The sequence below is a fragment of the Vigna unguiculata genome, chromosome 6 (genome assembly GCF_037176805.1).
Source record: "Vigna unguiculata cultivar grain cowpea cultivar isolate G323 ecotype 2 chromosome 6, ASM3717680v1, whole genome shotgun sequence".
Taxonomy (NCBI): Eukaryota; Viridiplantae; Streptophyta; class Magnoliopsida; order Fabales; family Fabaceae; genus Vigna; species Vigna unguiculata.
Window position 1 is genome coordinate 35,645,713 of NC_140797.1, and position 16,236 is coordinate 35,661,948.

General features: G+C 29.5%; 2 protein-coding genes across 2 annotated transcripts; both read left to right on the forward strand.

Annotated features, from left to right (window-relative positions):
* The first annotated feature begins 1,843 nt into the window (after positions 1–1,843).
* On the forward strand, positions 1,844–6,859 carry LOC114188502 (uncharacterized). The gene is made up of 4 exons (XM_028077074.2): positions 1,844–3,263; positions 3,524–4,419; positions 4,611–5,747; positions 6,575–6,859. Exons 1-4 carry the CDS (start codon positions 2,090–2,092, stop codon positions 6,719–6,721), a joined length of 3,354 nt encoding a protein of 1,117 aa, XP_027932875.2. The 5' UTR covers positions 1,844–2,089; the 3' UTR covers positions 6,722–6,859.
* Positions 6,860–10,408: 3,549 nt separating this feature from the next.
* Positions 10,409–16,236, forward strand: LOC114188692 (uncharacterized). Its single transcript, XM_028077289.2, has 9 exons — positions 10,409–10,709; positions 11,629–11,833; positions 12,067–12,157; positions 12,392–12,537; positions 12,917–13,160; positions 14,058–14,162; positions 14,249–14,431; positions 15,131–15,332; positions 15,469–16,236. The coding sequence occupies exons 1-9, from the start codon at positions 10,499–10,501 to the stop codon at positions 15,945–15,947; spliced, it is 1,866 nt and encodes a 621-aa protein (XP_027933090.1). The 5' UTR covers positions 10,409–10,498; the 3' UTR covers positions 15,948–16,236.

The following is a 16,236-nucleotide window of genomic DNA, read 5'->3' on the forward strand; positions in this document are numbered from 1 at the left end:
TATTTATATTCAATAATTGGTACATGACATTGCATTTTCATTTCAAGGACAATCCTACTACTCTTCACATTTTTTTAGATGGTATTTTTTTATTTCACAAAGACAAGGAATCTCAATTTCATTTTTCTTTCTTCCATGTTTGGAAACCTTTTACAGGAAATTTGAGTTGAGAAAATCTCAATAAAATTAATTCATGTGTTTGAATTTTGTGGATAGGAGAATTAGAAAAGGCTTTGTCTTCTATTAACGAGGTTAGAAGTCTTGGAAAGTGTCTAAGGTTTCTTTAGAGAGGAAGGTAAAAAAGAAGTCATTGAATTATATGTAAACACCTATGGTTAAATGTTCAATATAATTTTTTTTTCTTTATAAATGTTTTATATTAATGTAATAGATCAATTTGATCATAACAACATAAATTATATCTAATGTCGATGATCCACTCTAATGTACAATGACATCAATAATTTCTTATTATATTTTTGCATGTAAAGAGTTACATATTTAAAATAAGTTATTAAACTCAACTAATTTAAACTAATTTGTTCATTTACTTTATGTTGTGCCTGAAGACATTCAATTTAATCGAAAAGAAATACATTTTTATAAGCAAAGATTCATTTAGTTAAAAAGATATATAAAATTCATATAACATCTTAGTAAAATGTGCTAATAAATTTTTTGACAATATTAAGTTAGACATGAAATTAATCATGTCATGTTCAATAAAAACATATTATATATATTTGCATAAATTCATTTTTTAAGTTTTTCAACCACTTGTCATTTATCTATTTGCATTTATCTGATCTACTTAAAATAAAAATGTATTCAACTTTGAATCTTGTGTGCGTGTATGTGTGTGCGTGTGTGTGCTTGTGTGCGTGTGAGTGCATGTGTGTGTTCTTATTTGAAAACAGTGTGGAGTCTCTAATGTGAAGGAAAAAAAAATGACCATCAGATTGCAAAAACCATGAAGAAATTCACCTACAAAAGATCTTTGATGCTTAAGTCAACAAAGGACAAGAAAACTATCAATATATAAAAGTGATTCTGAAAGTTAAGTGAGTATTTTCCGTAGAATGATGTCATATTTAATTAATAACATAATATCAATTAGATTGGTTACACTCTCATGATATAAACAATCTTACTTAAATATGATATAATTTTATAGGATGTACTCACTCGACCTTTCATACTCACTCTTATATATTTATTGTTTTTGTGTGCTCTTATTGACTTGAGCGTTGGAGAATCTTCTGCAAGTGAGTTCCTCTTTGGTTTTCACTTGTAACCAAGTGGTCAAATTCTTTTGTTTCACTTTGGAGGTTTCACGCTCTTTTCTCATAAGAACGATATATATATATATATATATATATATATATATATATATATATATATATATATATATATATATATATATATATATATAAATTCATGGTTTTTGATTTGGACAAAAATCATTTCTTAATTATTAGTATTTCTTAAAACATGTACCATCATATGTGATTATTAGAAGATTAATGAAATCATAATCCTACTTTTCTTTTTTTATTTTTTATAACTTTCTCTTTTTGTATGGTATGTAAAGCTTCTAAATAAAAGGATCTATGAACTTTTTAGCCAATAAAAGATTTTCCTTAAAAAGGCAAACTAAATATTCATAGTTCTCTATGACTGTCCATTTGTTAGGGAAGATTAAACATTTGTTAATTGTTAACCACTTATTGGAGGTCTAGTTGACCTTGTTTTTCTCTTTTGATCCTTCAACGTTCACTTTTCAAAATTGTTTTCATCAACTTATACAAAATCTCTTTCATGCAAAATTTTGGTTACCTTTCTTTGTTCTTCTTGTTTGTTATAATTTTTTTCCCTGACAAAAAAGTCATATTTTCATTGAACTTTTATGTAATGTAGCAAACACGTGTGTCATCCTTTACTATAATAATTATGGTTACTTTCTTGAACCTGGAAATTAACAAAATGTTTATAATATGAGTTTTTCACTGTTAAGTTGTGGCAAATACATTTGCCTGCAAGCTTGAAAGCATTTTAGCTTAACCTTTGCACAATATTTAAATTTCCAAACATGGGTTTGAATTTAAAGGATATTCAACTTCATTTGTTTAAAGTGATCCATGATTCAACCAAGTCTAGTTACACATTTATACAAAGTCATCCAATAATTTCAAGTGCCTTGTTGGCTTGTTTCAGTCTATATATATTCCTTTCTTATATTTATAACTTCTTGGTTTACATGTCCCCTTTCTTTGTGTGTGGTATTATTTTTATAAAAATCTTTTGGAGTTCTGAGAAAACTCAACTCAAGTATGTTAAAATCAAGGATGAGAAAGAAGAGCAAAAGAAGGTTGAAGAAAAATGCCCAAAGATACCAAACCATAAGAAACCAAATCTACTTCATAAGTATCCATCACAAAATGCCACAAGTAGAAGGAGAAAATTCAGTGATAAGAATTGGGATGTGTATGGTGGTTTAGAAGAAAAGGCCAAGGATTTGTCAATAGTTTTTTATAATGAGTTCACTAAAAGAAACATGGAGAACAGATGGGGCAGATATTTTGAGAAGGGAGAAAGTTCATTGGAAAATAGGTTGTTTGCAAAAAAAGCTCAAGTTCATAAGAGGCAAAACTTAAGATCTGAACCTTCAATGATTGATTTGGTGGAATGTGGTGATTTAGAGATAGAGAGAAAGATAGAGGATGGAGATGATGAAGAAGAAGCACAAGAGGATAGGAACAAAGCTATAGAGTGGACAGAAGATGATCAAAAGAACCTAATGTATCTTGGAATTTCAGAAATGGAGAGAAATAAAAGGCTAGAGAGCCTCATAGTTAGAAGAAAGGAAAAAAAGTTATTTAAGGGGCAACATGAGAAAGGTCTAAATGATAAAAAACCAATTGCACCATTGTTTATGAAAAGAAACAGTCCTTTAAATTCTTCAAAAGAGTTTGATGATGGTTTAGAAGTGCCAGGTTCTGCCCCTTCTCTCGTACCAAGAAGTCCTTATAAAATTCCTTACGCTCATTCTGACGAGAAGCTTAACCTCCTGAGAGATAGTTTTCCACAAGAATTCTCTAGTCAGAACGACATGTCATTAGGCAAGCATGAAAGTTTCAGTTTAGGCCACCCTTTCACATCAGAAATCAAACAAGATCATGGTGCTAAAGAGCATTATTTCCTTAATAGAGGAAGGAAGCATTCTGATAGATTTACATACTCAAGATTTAGAAGGAGTCATACAGGTGATAGTCATATTTTATCCTCGTCATTTTTTTTCTTCCTCTATTTCTTTATCACTCTCAAAATAAGGTGATAACTAGAATGTTTAAAATAGCCTTATGAAAAATGGTCTATGACATTTTTTATAAGTACTTTTTAGATCTTTTAGAAAATAATATTTATTTTTTGTATTGTATTTTTTAAGTTCTTTATCAAATATAATAAAAAAGGGAAATTATGGTGAAAGTTGTTCAAGAAAACTAAATGTATTTTACTCATGCAGAAAAGGGAACTCATGATTGGCTAATTGACCAATTGATTTACAATCAAAGTGGCGAAAGTAGCGAAAGTGGCGAAAATGGATTGCAAACATCCAATCCATCAACAAAGGGAGAGAAATTGACACATAAAGAAGATGGGAAACGTAAGATTGATATGAATGACATGAAAGGTGAGAAAGTGGAGTATGAAACAAAACCCATGTCAAATCAAACAAGTGAGTCAAGACTAGAGAAATTAGGGCAATGGCCTAAGTTTCCCAAGTCTCATGAGAGGGTTCTCAATTTACCATTATCTAGTAGCACTGGTGATACTAATAGTAATATACATGAAGCTATGTATGAGACTGTGACATCAATAGTTGATAAAAGACAAGAAAATATGTTTTTAGCCAATGGGAGACTTTGTCACACCCCAACACATTCTGTAGCTTCTGACTTACAAGTAGAGGTTTCTGAAATTGGTTCACCAACATCAACAGTCGGTGAGAATGTTGAGATTAATTCTTCCATTGATAGAGACTCAATATTATACGATGGGGACATTGATAGAGACATTAGTTCTGGCAGTGAAGAGTTGTGGGGATCCTCTTTCCATGGAGTAAAAGAAGCACAAGGAGTTAACAATGAAGGAAATAATGTAGAAGTGAACAATTCTTCAAAGGATGTTGTTTCACCTTTTGATCCATGCCATATAAATGAAGAAAATGCAACTGATATGTGTTCATCATCCTCAAAATATGATGTGCCTGAAAATACTCCTACTCATGCAACAAATAATCATCAAAATATATTTGACTATTTGAAACATTCTATGGAGGAGATTGAAGCACCACAATCTTCCAACTCTTCTCATGCTCTAAATCAAGTTCCAAATGAAACACACTTTGAAAATCCGAAGGTAAGTTGCCTTGGTGTTATTTTGTAATAAAATTGTTGGTGAAAATTTTTTTGTTCATAAATTCCCATAAAAGAACAAAATTTGTCATTTTATGTTTGTAAGAATTCAATCACTACATTTTAGTTGTTTTCTTCATTAGAAAGACTTGACAAGATGATAAACTACATTATTCTCATTTTTTGTACTATTAGGAACAATATAACATGACAGAGAATGTCGCAAATGAGACAAGATTTATAAATGATATGAATAACTTAGCAACCACCAATCAAGATAACATAGAGGACTCAAGAAATATTGAAGATCTTGAGACATCAGTAATGCGACAAGAATCAATTGAAGATGCCTCCATTCACTCAGTTTCATCATCACCAAGGTCTGTGTTACCGGAGAAAACAATGGGAGATGAAATTTCATTGTCAAATTTTGATCAACACATGCATATAGATGGTCAACAATCTATTGGGGAGGATTTAACCCAAGAAAGTTTAGATAGTGAAATTTCACCTAACATCATGCTTCATACCAGACAACCAGTGATAGAAGATGTAATAGATGAAATTTCATTGTCAAATTTTGATCAACACATGCATATAGATGGTCAACACTCTATAGTGGAGGGTTTGACCCAAGAAATTTTAGATAGTGAAAATTCTCCTATCGTCATACCTCATACCAAACAATCAATGATAGATAATGTAATACACAAAACTTCATTTTCAAATTTTGACCAACACATGCATATAGATGGCCAACAATCTATTGGGGATGGTTTAACCCAAGAAAGTTTACATAGTGAAAATTCACATAATATCATGCCTCATACCGGACAACCAATGTTAGAAGACATACTAGATAAAACTTTATTGCCAAATTTTGATCAACACATGCATGTAGAGCCTCACCTATCTATTGTGGATGGTATGATCCAAGAAAGCTCAAACAATGAAAGTTCACATGATATCATGCATCAACCAATGCAACCAATTATGGATGATTTAATAGATGAAATTTCATCGTCAAATTTTGATCAACACATGCATATAGAGCCTCAACAATCTATTGTAGATGGTGTGAACCAAGAAAGTTCAAACAGTGAAGGTCCACATGACATCATGTCTCAATCAGTTCAACCAATGATGGATGATTTAATAGATGAAATTTCAGCATCAAATTCTGATCAACTCATGCATACAGAACCTCAACAATCTACTACAAAGGGTGTGACCCTAAAAACTTCATCAAGTGAAAGTCCACCTAATGTTTCTCCTCAAAACATTCAACCAATAATAGATGGTACAACTGATAAATTACATAATGAATCACAGGTTTGTCTTTAGAACATAATTAAATAGTCTCATCATGACTTTTTAGACTAAATTTGCAAGTTTGTTTAATATTTATTGTATTTCATATATTGATCGTGAAAATATTCATCTAGTTGTCATATTTATAACTATCTAATAAAAGAAATTATAACTTTCATTAGTTATATACATGTAAGTAAGAGTTTATATGTCTTATAAAAGTTACCTTTGCTTTTTCTTTTCCTTTTAATTTCTACAAGAAACTTCATAATGTTATACTATTTACACTTTCTTTATTAAAAAAAACCAAATAAAAATAAGAAAAAAAAATTCTAATTAGTAATGAAAATAAAAATTAAAAGTATAAAATGTTTTCTCAAATTAAACAAAACTTAATTAGGCAAATGTTCAAGTTTCTTAAACGCACTTTAAAATTACAAATTTTAAGTTTTCTCTCTCAAATGAAATAAGAAAACCTTTACACCTTAATTTTCATATTACATGTGATATTTATCAAGAGCATACTAGTCTTCTAGAGAATTTTAATGAAGAATCAAACATCTTTGGCAAAATGAATGATGAAGTTGACAACAAGGAAAAACACATCAAATTAAAGAACAATGAAGACAATTCTAACAACCTAAACAATCAAGAAGTTACAATACAATCAACCAATCTAATAAGTGAGACAAAATTTTTGGAAGACATGATTGAAAAATCAAGAGATTTAGTGGATGATAAAGTAACATTTTATTCTTTAACATTTTTATAATTATTGTACATTTACACTATATTATATGGCATTAGATATACAAGTTATATTGTATATTTTTTTTTAAATTGAGCAGGTGTCATCCACAAATATGCTTAAAGATGATAACAATGGCAATCCATCAAGTAGCAATGATATCCATGGTGAGTCGTCAGAACAAACGGTTACTAAGCCAAAGGTTCAAAATAGAGAATCGGGTTACTTATCTGATGTATTTGATTGATTGTAATGAGAAATTTTAGAAATATTAACAAATAGTAAAAAAAACCTAAATGATCATAATTGTATATGTTTCCTAATTTATTTTAATCTTTTTTTGTGTATAATAGGATAACAATTGAGGTAAATGAAATCTACAATAAAAATGCAAAATTACATATTCAATTTTTTTAAAAATGCATGAAATGCATTATTTGTTTATCCTTTTATTCTATTCTTTTTATTATCCACCAGTATTTACTTTAATTGTTATATAAATTGATATTGAGATAAAATATCAATAAATAAATATTGTTCTAAACAAAGTAACAAAAAAAAAAAAACTAGTTGTATACATGTGTTATTTCTTTATCATCTAATTCCACAACTTATAAGTAAATATGATAGTAATAAACATGTTTATATAATATTAAAGGCTTAAATATACATTTAGTCCCTATTTTTGTTGTTTTTATTCAATTTGGTCCCTATTTTCGTTTTGTGTTCAATTAGGTCCTTATTTTCGTCAGATTGTGGTCAATTTGGTCATTTTCACTAACAGTGTTTAAATAGTTAACATTTTTGAACAGTACATGTCACGTGTCAGTTCCTGGTTTTTTTTTTTTTTTAATTTCAAAAAAACTGTCCACGTGTCAAGTCACAATTGTGTCACGTGTCAATGCTAGTGCCACAGTTTGTAGTAGTATTTTATTTTTGGTTCAATTTAGTCCCTATATTCGTTATTTTTGTTCAATTTAGTCCCAGTTTTTGTTAAAATAAATAAATTTTGTCCCTTTCAAATTGACACTAAATTTAATATCTTTTATACAAATTATATTAATATTTTTTCTAAAATTGACATTTGAATTTATTATTTTTTAAATTTAATTATAAATTGAATAAAATTCTTATATTTAATTTCTAAATAGAATATAATTAATTAAAATACTATAAGAATATAGTTGTTAGATTTTTTTTTCTAATATTTATATTCTAAAATACTTTTAAAATTTTTATATATATATATATATATAAATATTTTAAATATTCAAAATAGTTTAGAAAAGGAAACTAATATTTGTAAAATTAACATTTAAATATAAAATATTTTAGATTTTAATATCTAAAATGAAATAAAAATATTAAATATTTTAAATTTAAATGTGAATTTTACAAATGTTAATATATATTTTTAAAATTTTAATAATTATATTTTAATAATATTTAAATAATTATATTCCATTTAACAATTTAATCTAAGAATTATATTCAATTTATAATTAAATATTATAATTTATAATTGAATTTAAAAAAATAACTAATAATAATGTCAATTTTAAAAATTAAATAGTTCTATTTTAACAAAAATTTGGACTAAATTAAACAAAAATAACGAATATAGGAACTGAATTGAACAAAAATAACGAATATCGGAACTAAATTGAACAAAAAAAATTAATACAACCACAAACTGACACGTGGCACTAGCATTCACAGGTGGACAATTTTTTTGAAATTAAAAAAATTTAAAAAATAAATAAAAAATTAAAATTTAAAAAAAAATTAAAAAAAAAACAGGAACTGACACATGACATGTACTATTCAAAAACGTTAACTATTTAAACACCGTTGGTGAAAATGACCAAATTAACCACAATATGACGAAAATGAAGATCTAATTAAACACAAAACGAAAATAGAGACCAAATTAAATAAAAACAACAAAAATATGGACCAAATATATATTTAAGCCTAATATTAATTGACTCAATATAGGTCTTTTGTTTTATTGTTAAATCAAATTATTTTTATTTTTATTTATAGTTTGCTTGTATACTATACTTTAATATATGCAAAAAGAAACTTTTTATTAGAAGATAATATTAAAATAAAGAAAATAAATCAAATATCTTAAAACGTGTATTAGTAATAAAATATGCAGTTACATTTATATCTATTTATATCTAGAGATACTAAATAAATCCGTCTTTATATATATATATTATTCGAATTAATTTTAATTTTGATAGAAAATAAATAAAAATATGAGTAAAGCTATGAGTACGTACTTGTCTATGTTCACATATGTATTAACGTTTTAAATTACCTAAATGCCTTTAGAATATTAGGTAAACTAAAAATCTTATTTTAATCGTTCATTTTGGTCATTTGCTTAATTTCACTTAAGAAAATTTTCTTTTGTTATATAATTTTTATTATTTCTCATTTGTTCAACATATTTTATATTTATCAAGTTCACAGAAATCTTTAAAGTACCTTCTTTTTCTTTATAACTTTATTTATGCACATATATAATCCTAATTTCATATTCAAATTAATTTCTTCTTAGATTTTTCGTTTCTACAATTATGAAAGTCCACCAAAACATATTAAATAATTAGTTTTCTTTATCTTAGTATAAATTTATAATACTTGTTATTCCTTACCTAACTTCAAAACATGTAATTACTTTCTCTATACAAGAAAAAAACTTAATCAACAATTAGAACATGAATTTATAATCACAAAAATACATATATTTACTTAGAGGATAGAACAATTACATGTAACCGAAATAAGATCACATGTAAAAGAGAGATAAAATTGTTTCAAGAAAATCGAGTAGAAATTGAACTTACTCAAGATAAAAAATTGATATGTAAAATCTATAGTACTCTTCACAAGGATCATTCCTACCATTTTAGATATTTAAATGATGAAATTTGGAGTCAAATTTATAGAGAGAAGTAAGAGAGGACTTAAGAATATGTTTTTAGAAAAATAGTGTTTCTTTTAAAATAAACTATACTATTATAAAAATCTATTTATAATTTAATACCTTTAATAATAAAATAATACAATGTCGTTTTAAAATACACTATTTTTTAATTTATTTTCTAGACCTCACAAAAAATAATATCATAAATATCATTTATCATAATTTTAAGAAAATAGTTACAATTTTCCCTTTCTTGGTTGAGATTAGTAATTTAACTAAATGCTAAATTAATCCCTCCACAATAATCTATAATAAACATTAGCCGGCAGAGAGAAAATTTTGAATCTCTCTTCTTTTTTTCAGTTTACAAATTTTTTCACTTTTAAAATGGAAAAATTTAGTCTTTTTAATCTCTTAAAATGAGTGATTTTAGTCTAACATTATATTAACACTAACTTTTCGATAACATTTTCTAACAAAGATCATATTTATATTATTTCTTTATTTTAAGATTATTAAAATGATCTTAACACGATTACATTATTTTATTTTATTCACGTGACGATAAAATGATACAAAGGATATTGTATCAAGTGTAAGTCAATCATAAGAATTTTAACAAACAGCATCTTAATAGATTAAAATTTACAAAAAAAATATCAGAATAATAAATGTGTTCATTTAAAATAAAATATCTAAATTCATATTATAAAAGAATGAGTGTTGATATTTAAAAATATTCATGCAATGATTAAATTATCATTTTACCTTAAAATAAGTTTAATAGCACGAGTAATGTCACCAAAATATCATGTCACTAACATCATAATTTGACATACTAAATTCAGACCATTTCAAATAAAAAAAAAAAAAATCAAATTAAGGACTTCTAAAACAAAGGCACAATTTTTTTTTTTAATTATCATTATAAAAATGACCATTTAGTCAACTTAATCCAAAACATAATGATTTCTCTAAAAACGAGGGAGAATAGAATGTGAAGTAACATTTGGAGGAAAAACTGAAGTCTGTTGTGTGGTACATGTATATTGAAGGACACAAACTGAGTTGTGTTCGTGTGTTATGTTGTTGTGTTCATCTTTCGCTTGTTGTCAACATAAACGTCACACACAGCAGCAAACCATGGCTTGCGTGTACAAGAATCCCAACGAGGCCATTGAAGTTCGTGTGAAGGATCTTCTTTCCCGCATGACTCTCAGGGAGAAGATTGGTCAGATGACCCAAATTGAGCGTACTGTTGCTAACGATTATGCCATTCGGGATCTTTCCATTGGTACCCTTTAACCTACCTCTTGTGATGTGCCTCTTCCATTTGCTATTTTCTAAAGGGTTGAGCTTGTTGGGGGTTGGGTTGAATTTGAGGGACCCCATTTGAGAGTTTGTTTTAAAAATGGGAAATTTGATGGTGGTGTGTTTTTGTGCTACTTTGAACTTGTTGGAGTTTGAAATGAATTTGAGGGAACCCAAATTGAGAGTGTCTTGGAAATGGGAACTTCAATTATGCTTGTATTTGTGAAATGATTGTATAGTTCAAGACCACTAGATTCCTATGCAATCTTTACATAACATACAATTGAATCTTAATAACTCTTTTTGTAGATTTAAAATCATTATGTCAAGTAGACACTGACTTTTCGGATGACCATTAACCATGTAATAATTTCTCATATTTGTTTGTGCCATGGTCAACTTGTGATCCCAAACCATGAAACTAATTTGTAGAATTTATGCTCCCATTCTGTATGCCTCTTGAAATCAATTTGTGGGACCCCAATTGAGTGTGCCTCTTGAAAATGGGAACTTTGACGTCTCTATATTTGAGTTACATTTTGTTCAACTTTGAATTTGCTGGAATTTCAAATCAATTTGAGAGGCCCCAATTGAGAGTGTGCCTCAAAAAATGGAAACTTTGCAGTGTGCTTGGTTGAACAACTTAGATGAGAGGGAAGAGAAGGGGGCTGAAATCCCTCTGCTTCCAGATTTTCTTCCCTCCTTCAATGTTAGGAAATTTTGGAGAGGAAAAGTAGTGGTCTATAATTTGAAATTTTATTTTTTCTCTTTCGTCTTCTCATAATTTCCCTACCCTTCTCTCCTTTAGACCAAGTGCTCTATCAATATCTATTGTATGTGCTTGTATTGTTTTAGATTGAACCCTTCTTTGGCAGTTAATTACGTATATGTGCACATTATAGGGAGCATACTGAGTTCTGGAGGCAGCTCACCTTTTGAAAATGCACAGTCGTCTGATTGGGCTGATATGGTGGATGGCTTTCAAAAACTGGCTCTACAGTCTCGACTGGGGATACCACTTCTCTATGGGATTGATGCAGTTCATGGTAATAACAGCGTCTATGGTGCTACCATATTTCCTCACAATGTTGGTCTTGGAGCTACTAGGTTAGCACTCACTTTCCCACATGTTTTTTAACTTAATTAGCAAAGCCTAATATTATTACACTACTGGAATGACTCTCTTGTACTGAAGAGATAAAATATAAAGATGCTAACTTCATGAGAAATGGTGCTGCAATGGTTTTCTGGGTGTGCTGAATTACATTGGCTTTTGAGTTTATGTGACTTTTTTCGCCTTTGAAATCAATCCTTAAATTTCAATGTTGGCATGCTTATAGGGACTGTGATTTAGTTCGAAGAATTGGAGCTGCTACTGCACTGGAAGTTAAAGCAAGTGGAATTCACTATACTTTTGCTCCATGTGTGGCGGTAAGGAATTGCAATCAACTAATCCTTATGCCAGAGAACTACATAGGTTCTGCCGATTTTGCAAAGTAAAATCACTTGGATCTTCATTTTGTGCACGTTTATTCAATTTCGAAAATTTTGCAAGTAAATGAAGTTTTGCCCCGGGTGCATTCATTATTTATCAGTCTTTGATGTTCATTAGTGACTCCAGTGTACACTTTGTATACTTATAGTGAGGATACACTTTGTATGCAGGTTCTCAAAGATCCTAGATGGGGAAGATGCTATGAATCTTATAGTGAGGATACTGAAATAGTTAGAAAGATGACTTCCATTGTATCAGGTTTGCAAGGCCAGCCTCCAGAAGGACATAAACATGGATACCCTTTTGTAGCTGGAAAGTATGCAAAATCCATATATGTAAACTTAAACAAAATATTTTCATTAAAAAGAGTTTTGAAAACTAACTATTTCTATATTCTATAGACACTTGACGCCAGGATGGCTACAGCATTTTGTTCTCTGCTCTTCCTATTTGTTGTCTTTATATGTCATTCATTTTAGGGAAGGATTTTGTCCCCTTTTTTCTGTTGCAAAATATGATTTCCTATTTTGTTACCTATTTCTTGTATTTATTTATGCTATTGATTTTTTGTTGCCTATTTTCTGATTAGTATATTTTCCTATTACTTCATTCTGCTCATGGCTTAAACAAGTAATTATTTTGAAAAACTTTTCCTAATTATTGATCATACATCTCATGTTAAAGTTATAATACAGGAACAATGTTGTTGCATGTGCCAAGCATTTTGTTGGGGATGGAGGTACTCATAAAGGTGTGAACGAGGGAAATACTATAATACCTTATGAAGACTTGGAGCGAATTCACATGGCACCTTACTTAGACTGCATTTCTCAGGGAGTTTCAACCATTATGGTCTCCTATTCTAGCTGGAATGGACGCAAACTCCATGCTGATCGTTTTCTTATAACTGAAATCTTGAAGGACAAGTTAGGTTTTAAGGTAAAATAACCTAATAAATCTATCTCTTTATTACTGGATAATTTTCAAGTTGCATTTTCATCAATATGCTTGAAAAGTATGTTATCTAATTTTATGTTACCAGATATTTTCAGTATATCATGGATGAATACCAAAACCACTTTTCCATTTTATGTTCTGCCATTTTATTTTTGAAAAAAATAGATGATCTTCAGGTTTTCTTTTTATTATACATAAAAACTATTCAAGAGGCTCCACTTATTAGGTTTAACTTGTAGTATAGCGGTCCTTGACATAATAGCATGTTTGGATTTGTGGTAGGGAGCCTCAAACCCCTGTTTAACAGACTACATTGATTTTCTCTAAAATGAATGTTTAATTGTTTCAAACATGATTTTGCTCCTAAAAGCGTAATAGACGAGAAGTAAAAGATTATAGCTTTTGTGTTGGGTGCAGATTTTTTACATTAAGTCATACTACAAACTTTCTTTTGAGATAAAGGTTTTCAAACATAAGATCATTTCACTTAAACCAAAAACAATTTTGTTAAATCAAGATCATTCAAAATCAGTTTGTAAAATGCTCACAGCTCACCCCAACATTCTCTGAGTAGTAAAAAACTTCAATCCCTATTGTCCTTATTCATCGAGTAAAAGGTTATTTTTGGCTCATGGTATAACAGGTTCCCACATTGTCTACACTTAAGTTCAAAAAGATCTTGTGAGAAGAGCTGTTCTGGATTAAAAATCATTACCAAGCTTCCTCCACCTAGCAACTTAAGCTTTTACAACAAATGGTCCTTGGCAATATCTAATAAGATATGATAACAATGACTGAGATTTTTTTCATTTTCTTGTGTTTCTGGTTTTGATTATATAACATTTGTATTGACATATTCCTAGACCATTGCTGTTATAGGGATTTGTGATTTCTGACTGGGAGGGACTTGACAGACTTTGCCAGCCTCACGGGTCAGATTACCGGTTCTGCATTTCCTCTGCAGTCAATGCTGGAATTGACATGGTATGATATGGATTTTCGGTAAAAGAAATCTTTTATCATAGTGTGCTTTTCTTAATCTGTTTTCATCTATTCAATAAAATATGCAGGTGATGGTGGCTTTAAGATACAAACTTTTCATTGAAGAGTTGACCTCTCTAGTTAAAACAGGGGAAGTACCTCTAAGCAGAATTGATGATGCTGTTGAGCGAATTTTGAGAGTAAAGTTCGCTGCTGGGCTTTTTGAATTTCCTTTTAGTGACAGATCTCTGTTAGATACAGTTGGTAGCAAGGTAATCAATAGCTCAGCACATAGTGAATTTCTTTTACCCATTGTTCAGGCTAAGTTTTCATTTGTAACAATTACAACTTTTAGTATACCATTTGATATATTTTAGGAAAATGACTAATCAAGCAATTATGGTAACCTATTATGATTAACCAATCTATTGGTGCATCATTCTAAACTAGAAATATGTTTGTCAGGGTATCCTAAATTTAATTGTTGATGTTCTATGTTCTATGTTCCTCGATTAATTGTTTTCTAGTATCATGTTTGAACTCCGTTTTTCACATAATAATATTTAGGGTTAAATATGTTTTTAGTCCCTCAAGTTTCAATAAATTTTGGAATTAGTCCCTCTTCGAAACTTTATACCAATTTAGTCATTCATCTTTAGAAATGCTTGGATTTAGTCCTTCTTACCCAATTTTATGAAGTTTATTTGATATTCTAAACGCATTTTGTGATAGTATTTGAGTTAACATTGAAGCAAAAATGTTTCAAACGGTGTAAATAATTCAAATACTATCATGAAATGCACTTGAAATGTCAGATAAACTTAACAAAATTTGGCTAAAAGGACTAAATTCACGCATTTTTAAAGATGAAGGACTAAATTGGTCAAAAGTTTTGATGAGGGACTAATTCCAAATTTCGCTGAAACTTGAGGGATCAAAAACATATTTAACCCTAATATTTATTTCTGCAGCCACATAGAGATCTTGCACGTGAAGCAGTTCAGAAGTCTCTGGTTTTGTTGAAAAATGGGAAATATCATAACAAACCTTTTCTTCCATTGAACAAGAATGCTAAGAGAATCCTTGTTGCCGGAACACATGCGGATGATCTTGGATATCAATGTGGTGGTTGGACTAAAACTTGGTATGGAATGAGCGGGCGAATCACAGTTGGTAAGACATTCTTCTGCGCTGCTTTTTGTTTTCTGTTGATTCTTAAAAACAGATTTGTTAAACATATTTTTCTTTTTTCTATAGTATTCTTTGTTAAACATTGCTGTTAACATGTATCTTACACCTACCATTACAGGGACAACAATTTTAGATGCTGTGAAGGCAAGTGTGGGAGCTGAAACAGAAGTTATATATGAGAAACATCCATCAAAGGCCACCATAGAACTCAACGAATTCTCTTTTGCAATTGTAGCTGTTGGTGAACCAACATATGCTGAGACCTTAGGTGACAATTCAGAGCTTAGAATCCCCTTAAATGGAGCTGATATCATAAGCCTAGTTGCTGACAGAATCCCAACTCTGGTTATTCTGATATCTGGAAGGCCTTTATTATTAGAGCCATGGCTATTGGAAAAGATTGATGCTCTTGTTGCTGCTTGGTTGCCAGGCAGTGAAGGGGAAGGAATCACAGATGTTATCTTTGGCAGCCATGATTTCAAAGGTAAATTACCAGTGAATTGGCTCAGAAGAGTTGAACAGCTTGATCAGCCAAGTGATGGAGTTAATTCATGTGAACCATTATTTCCTCTTGGTTTTGGTCTGACATATCATTAGAAGAGTTAACATGAACAAGTGCCATCTGAAGCACCCTAAGATATATATATATATATATATATATATATATATATATATATATATATATATATATATATATATATATATATATATATATATATATAGCCAAGGACTTGATAAAGGCAGATTGAGAATATTTGTTGCCCTCCAATCACTAGGGCTCAGTTGAAATGGGTGGAAAATGTGTGAAGTTTGAATATTTAAAGTTAAAAAACAATGCATTAATCTATGATAAAAAATAAAACAAGTGTTTTTCACTTTGCATTTA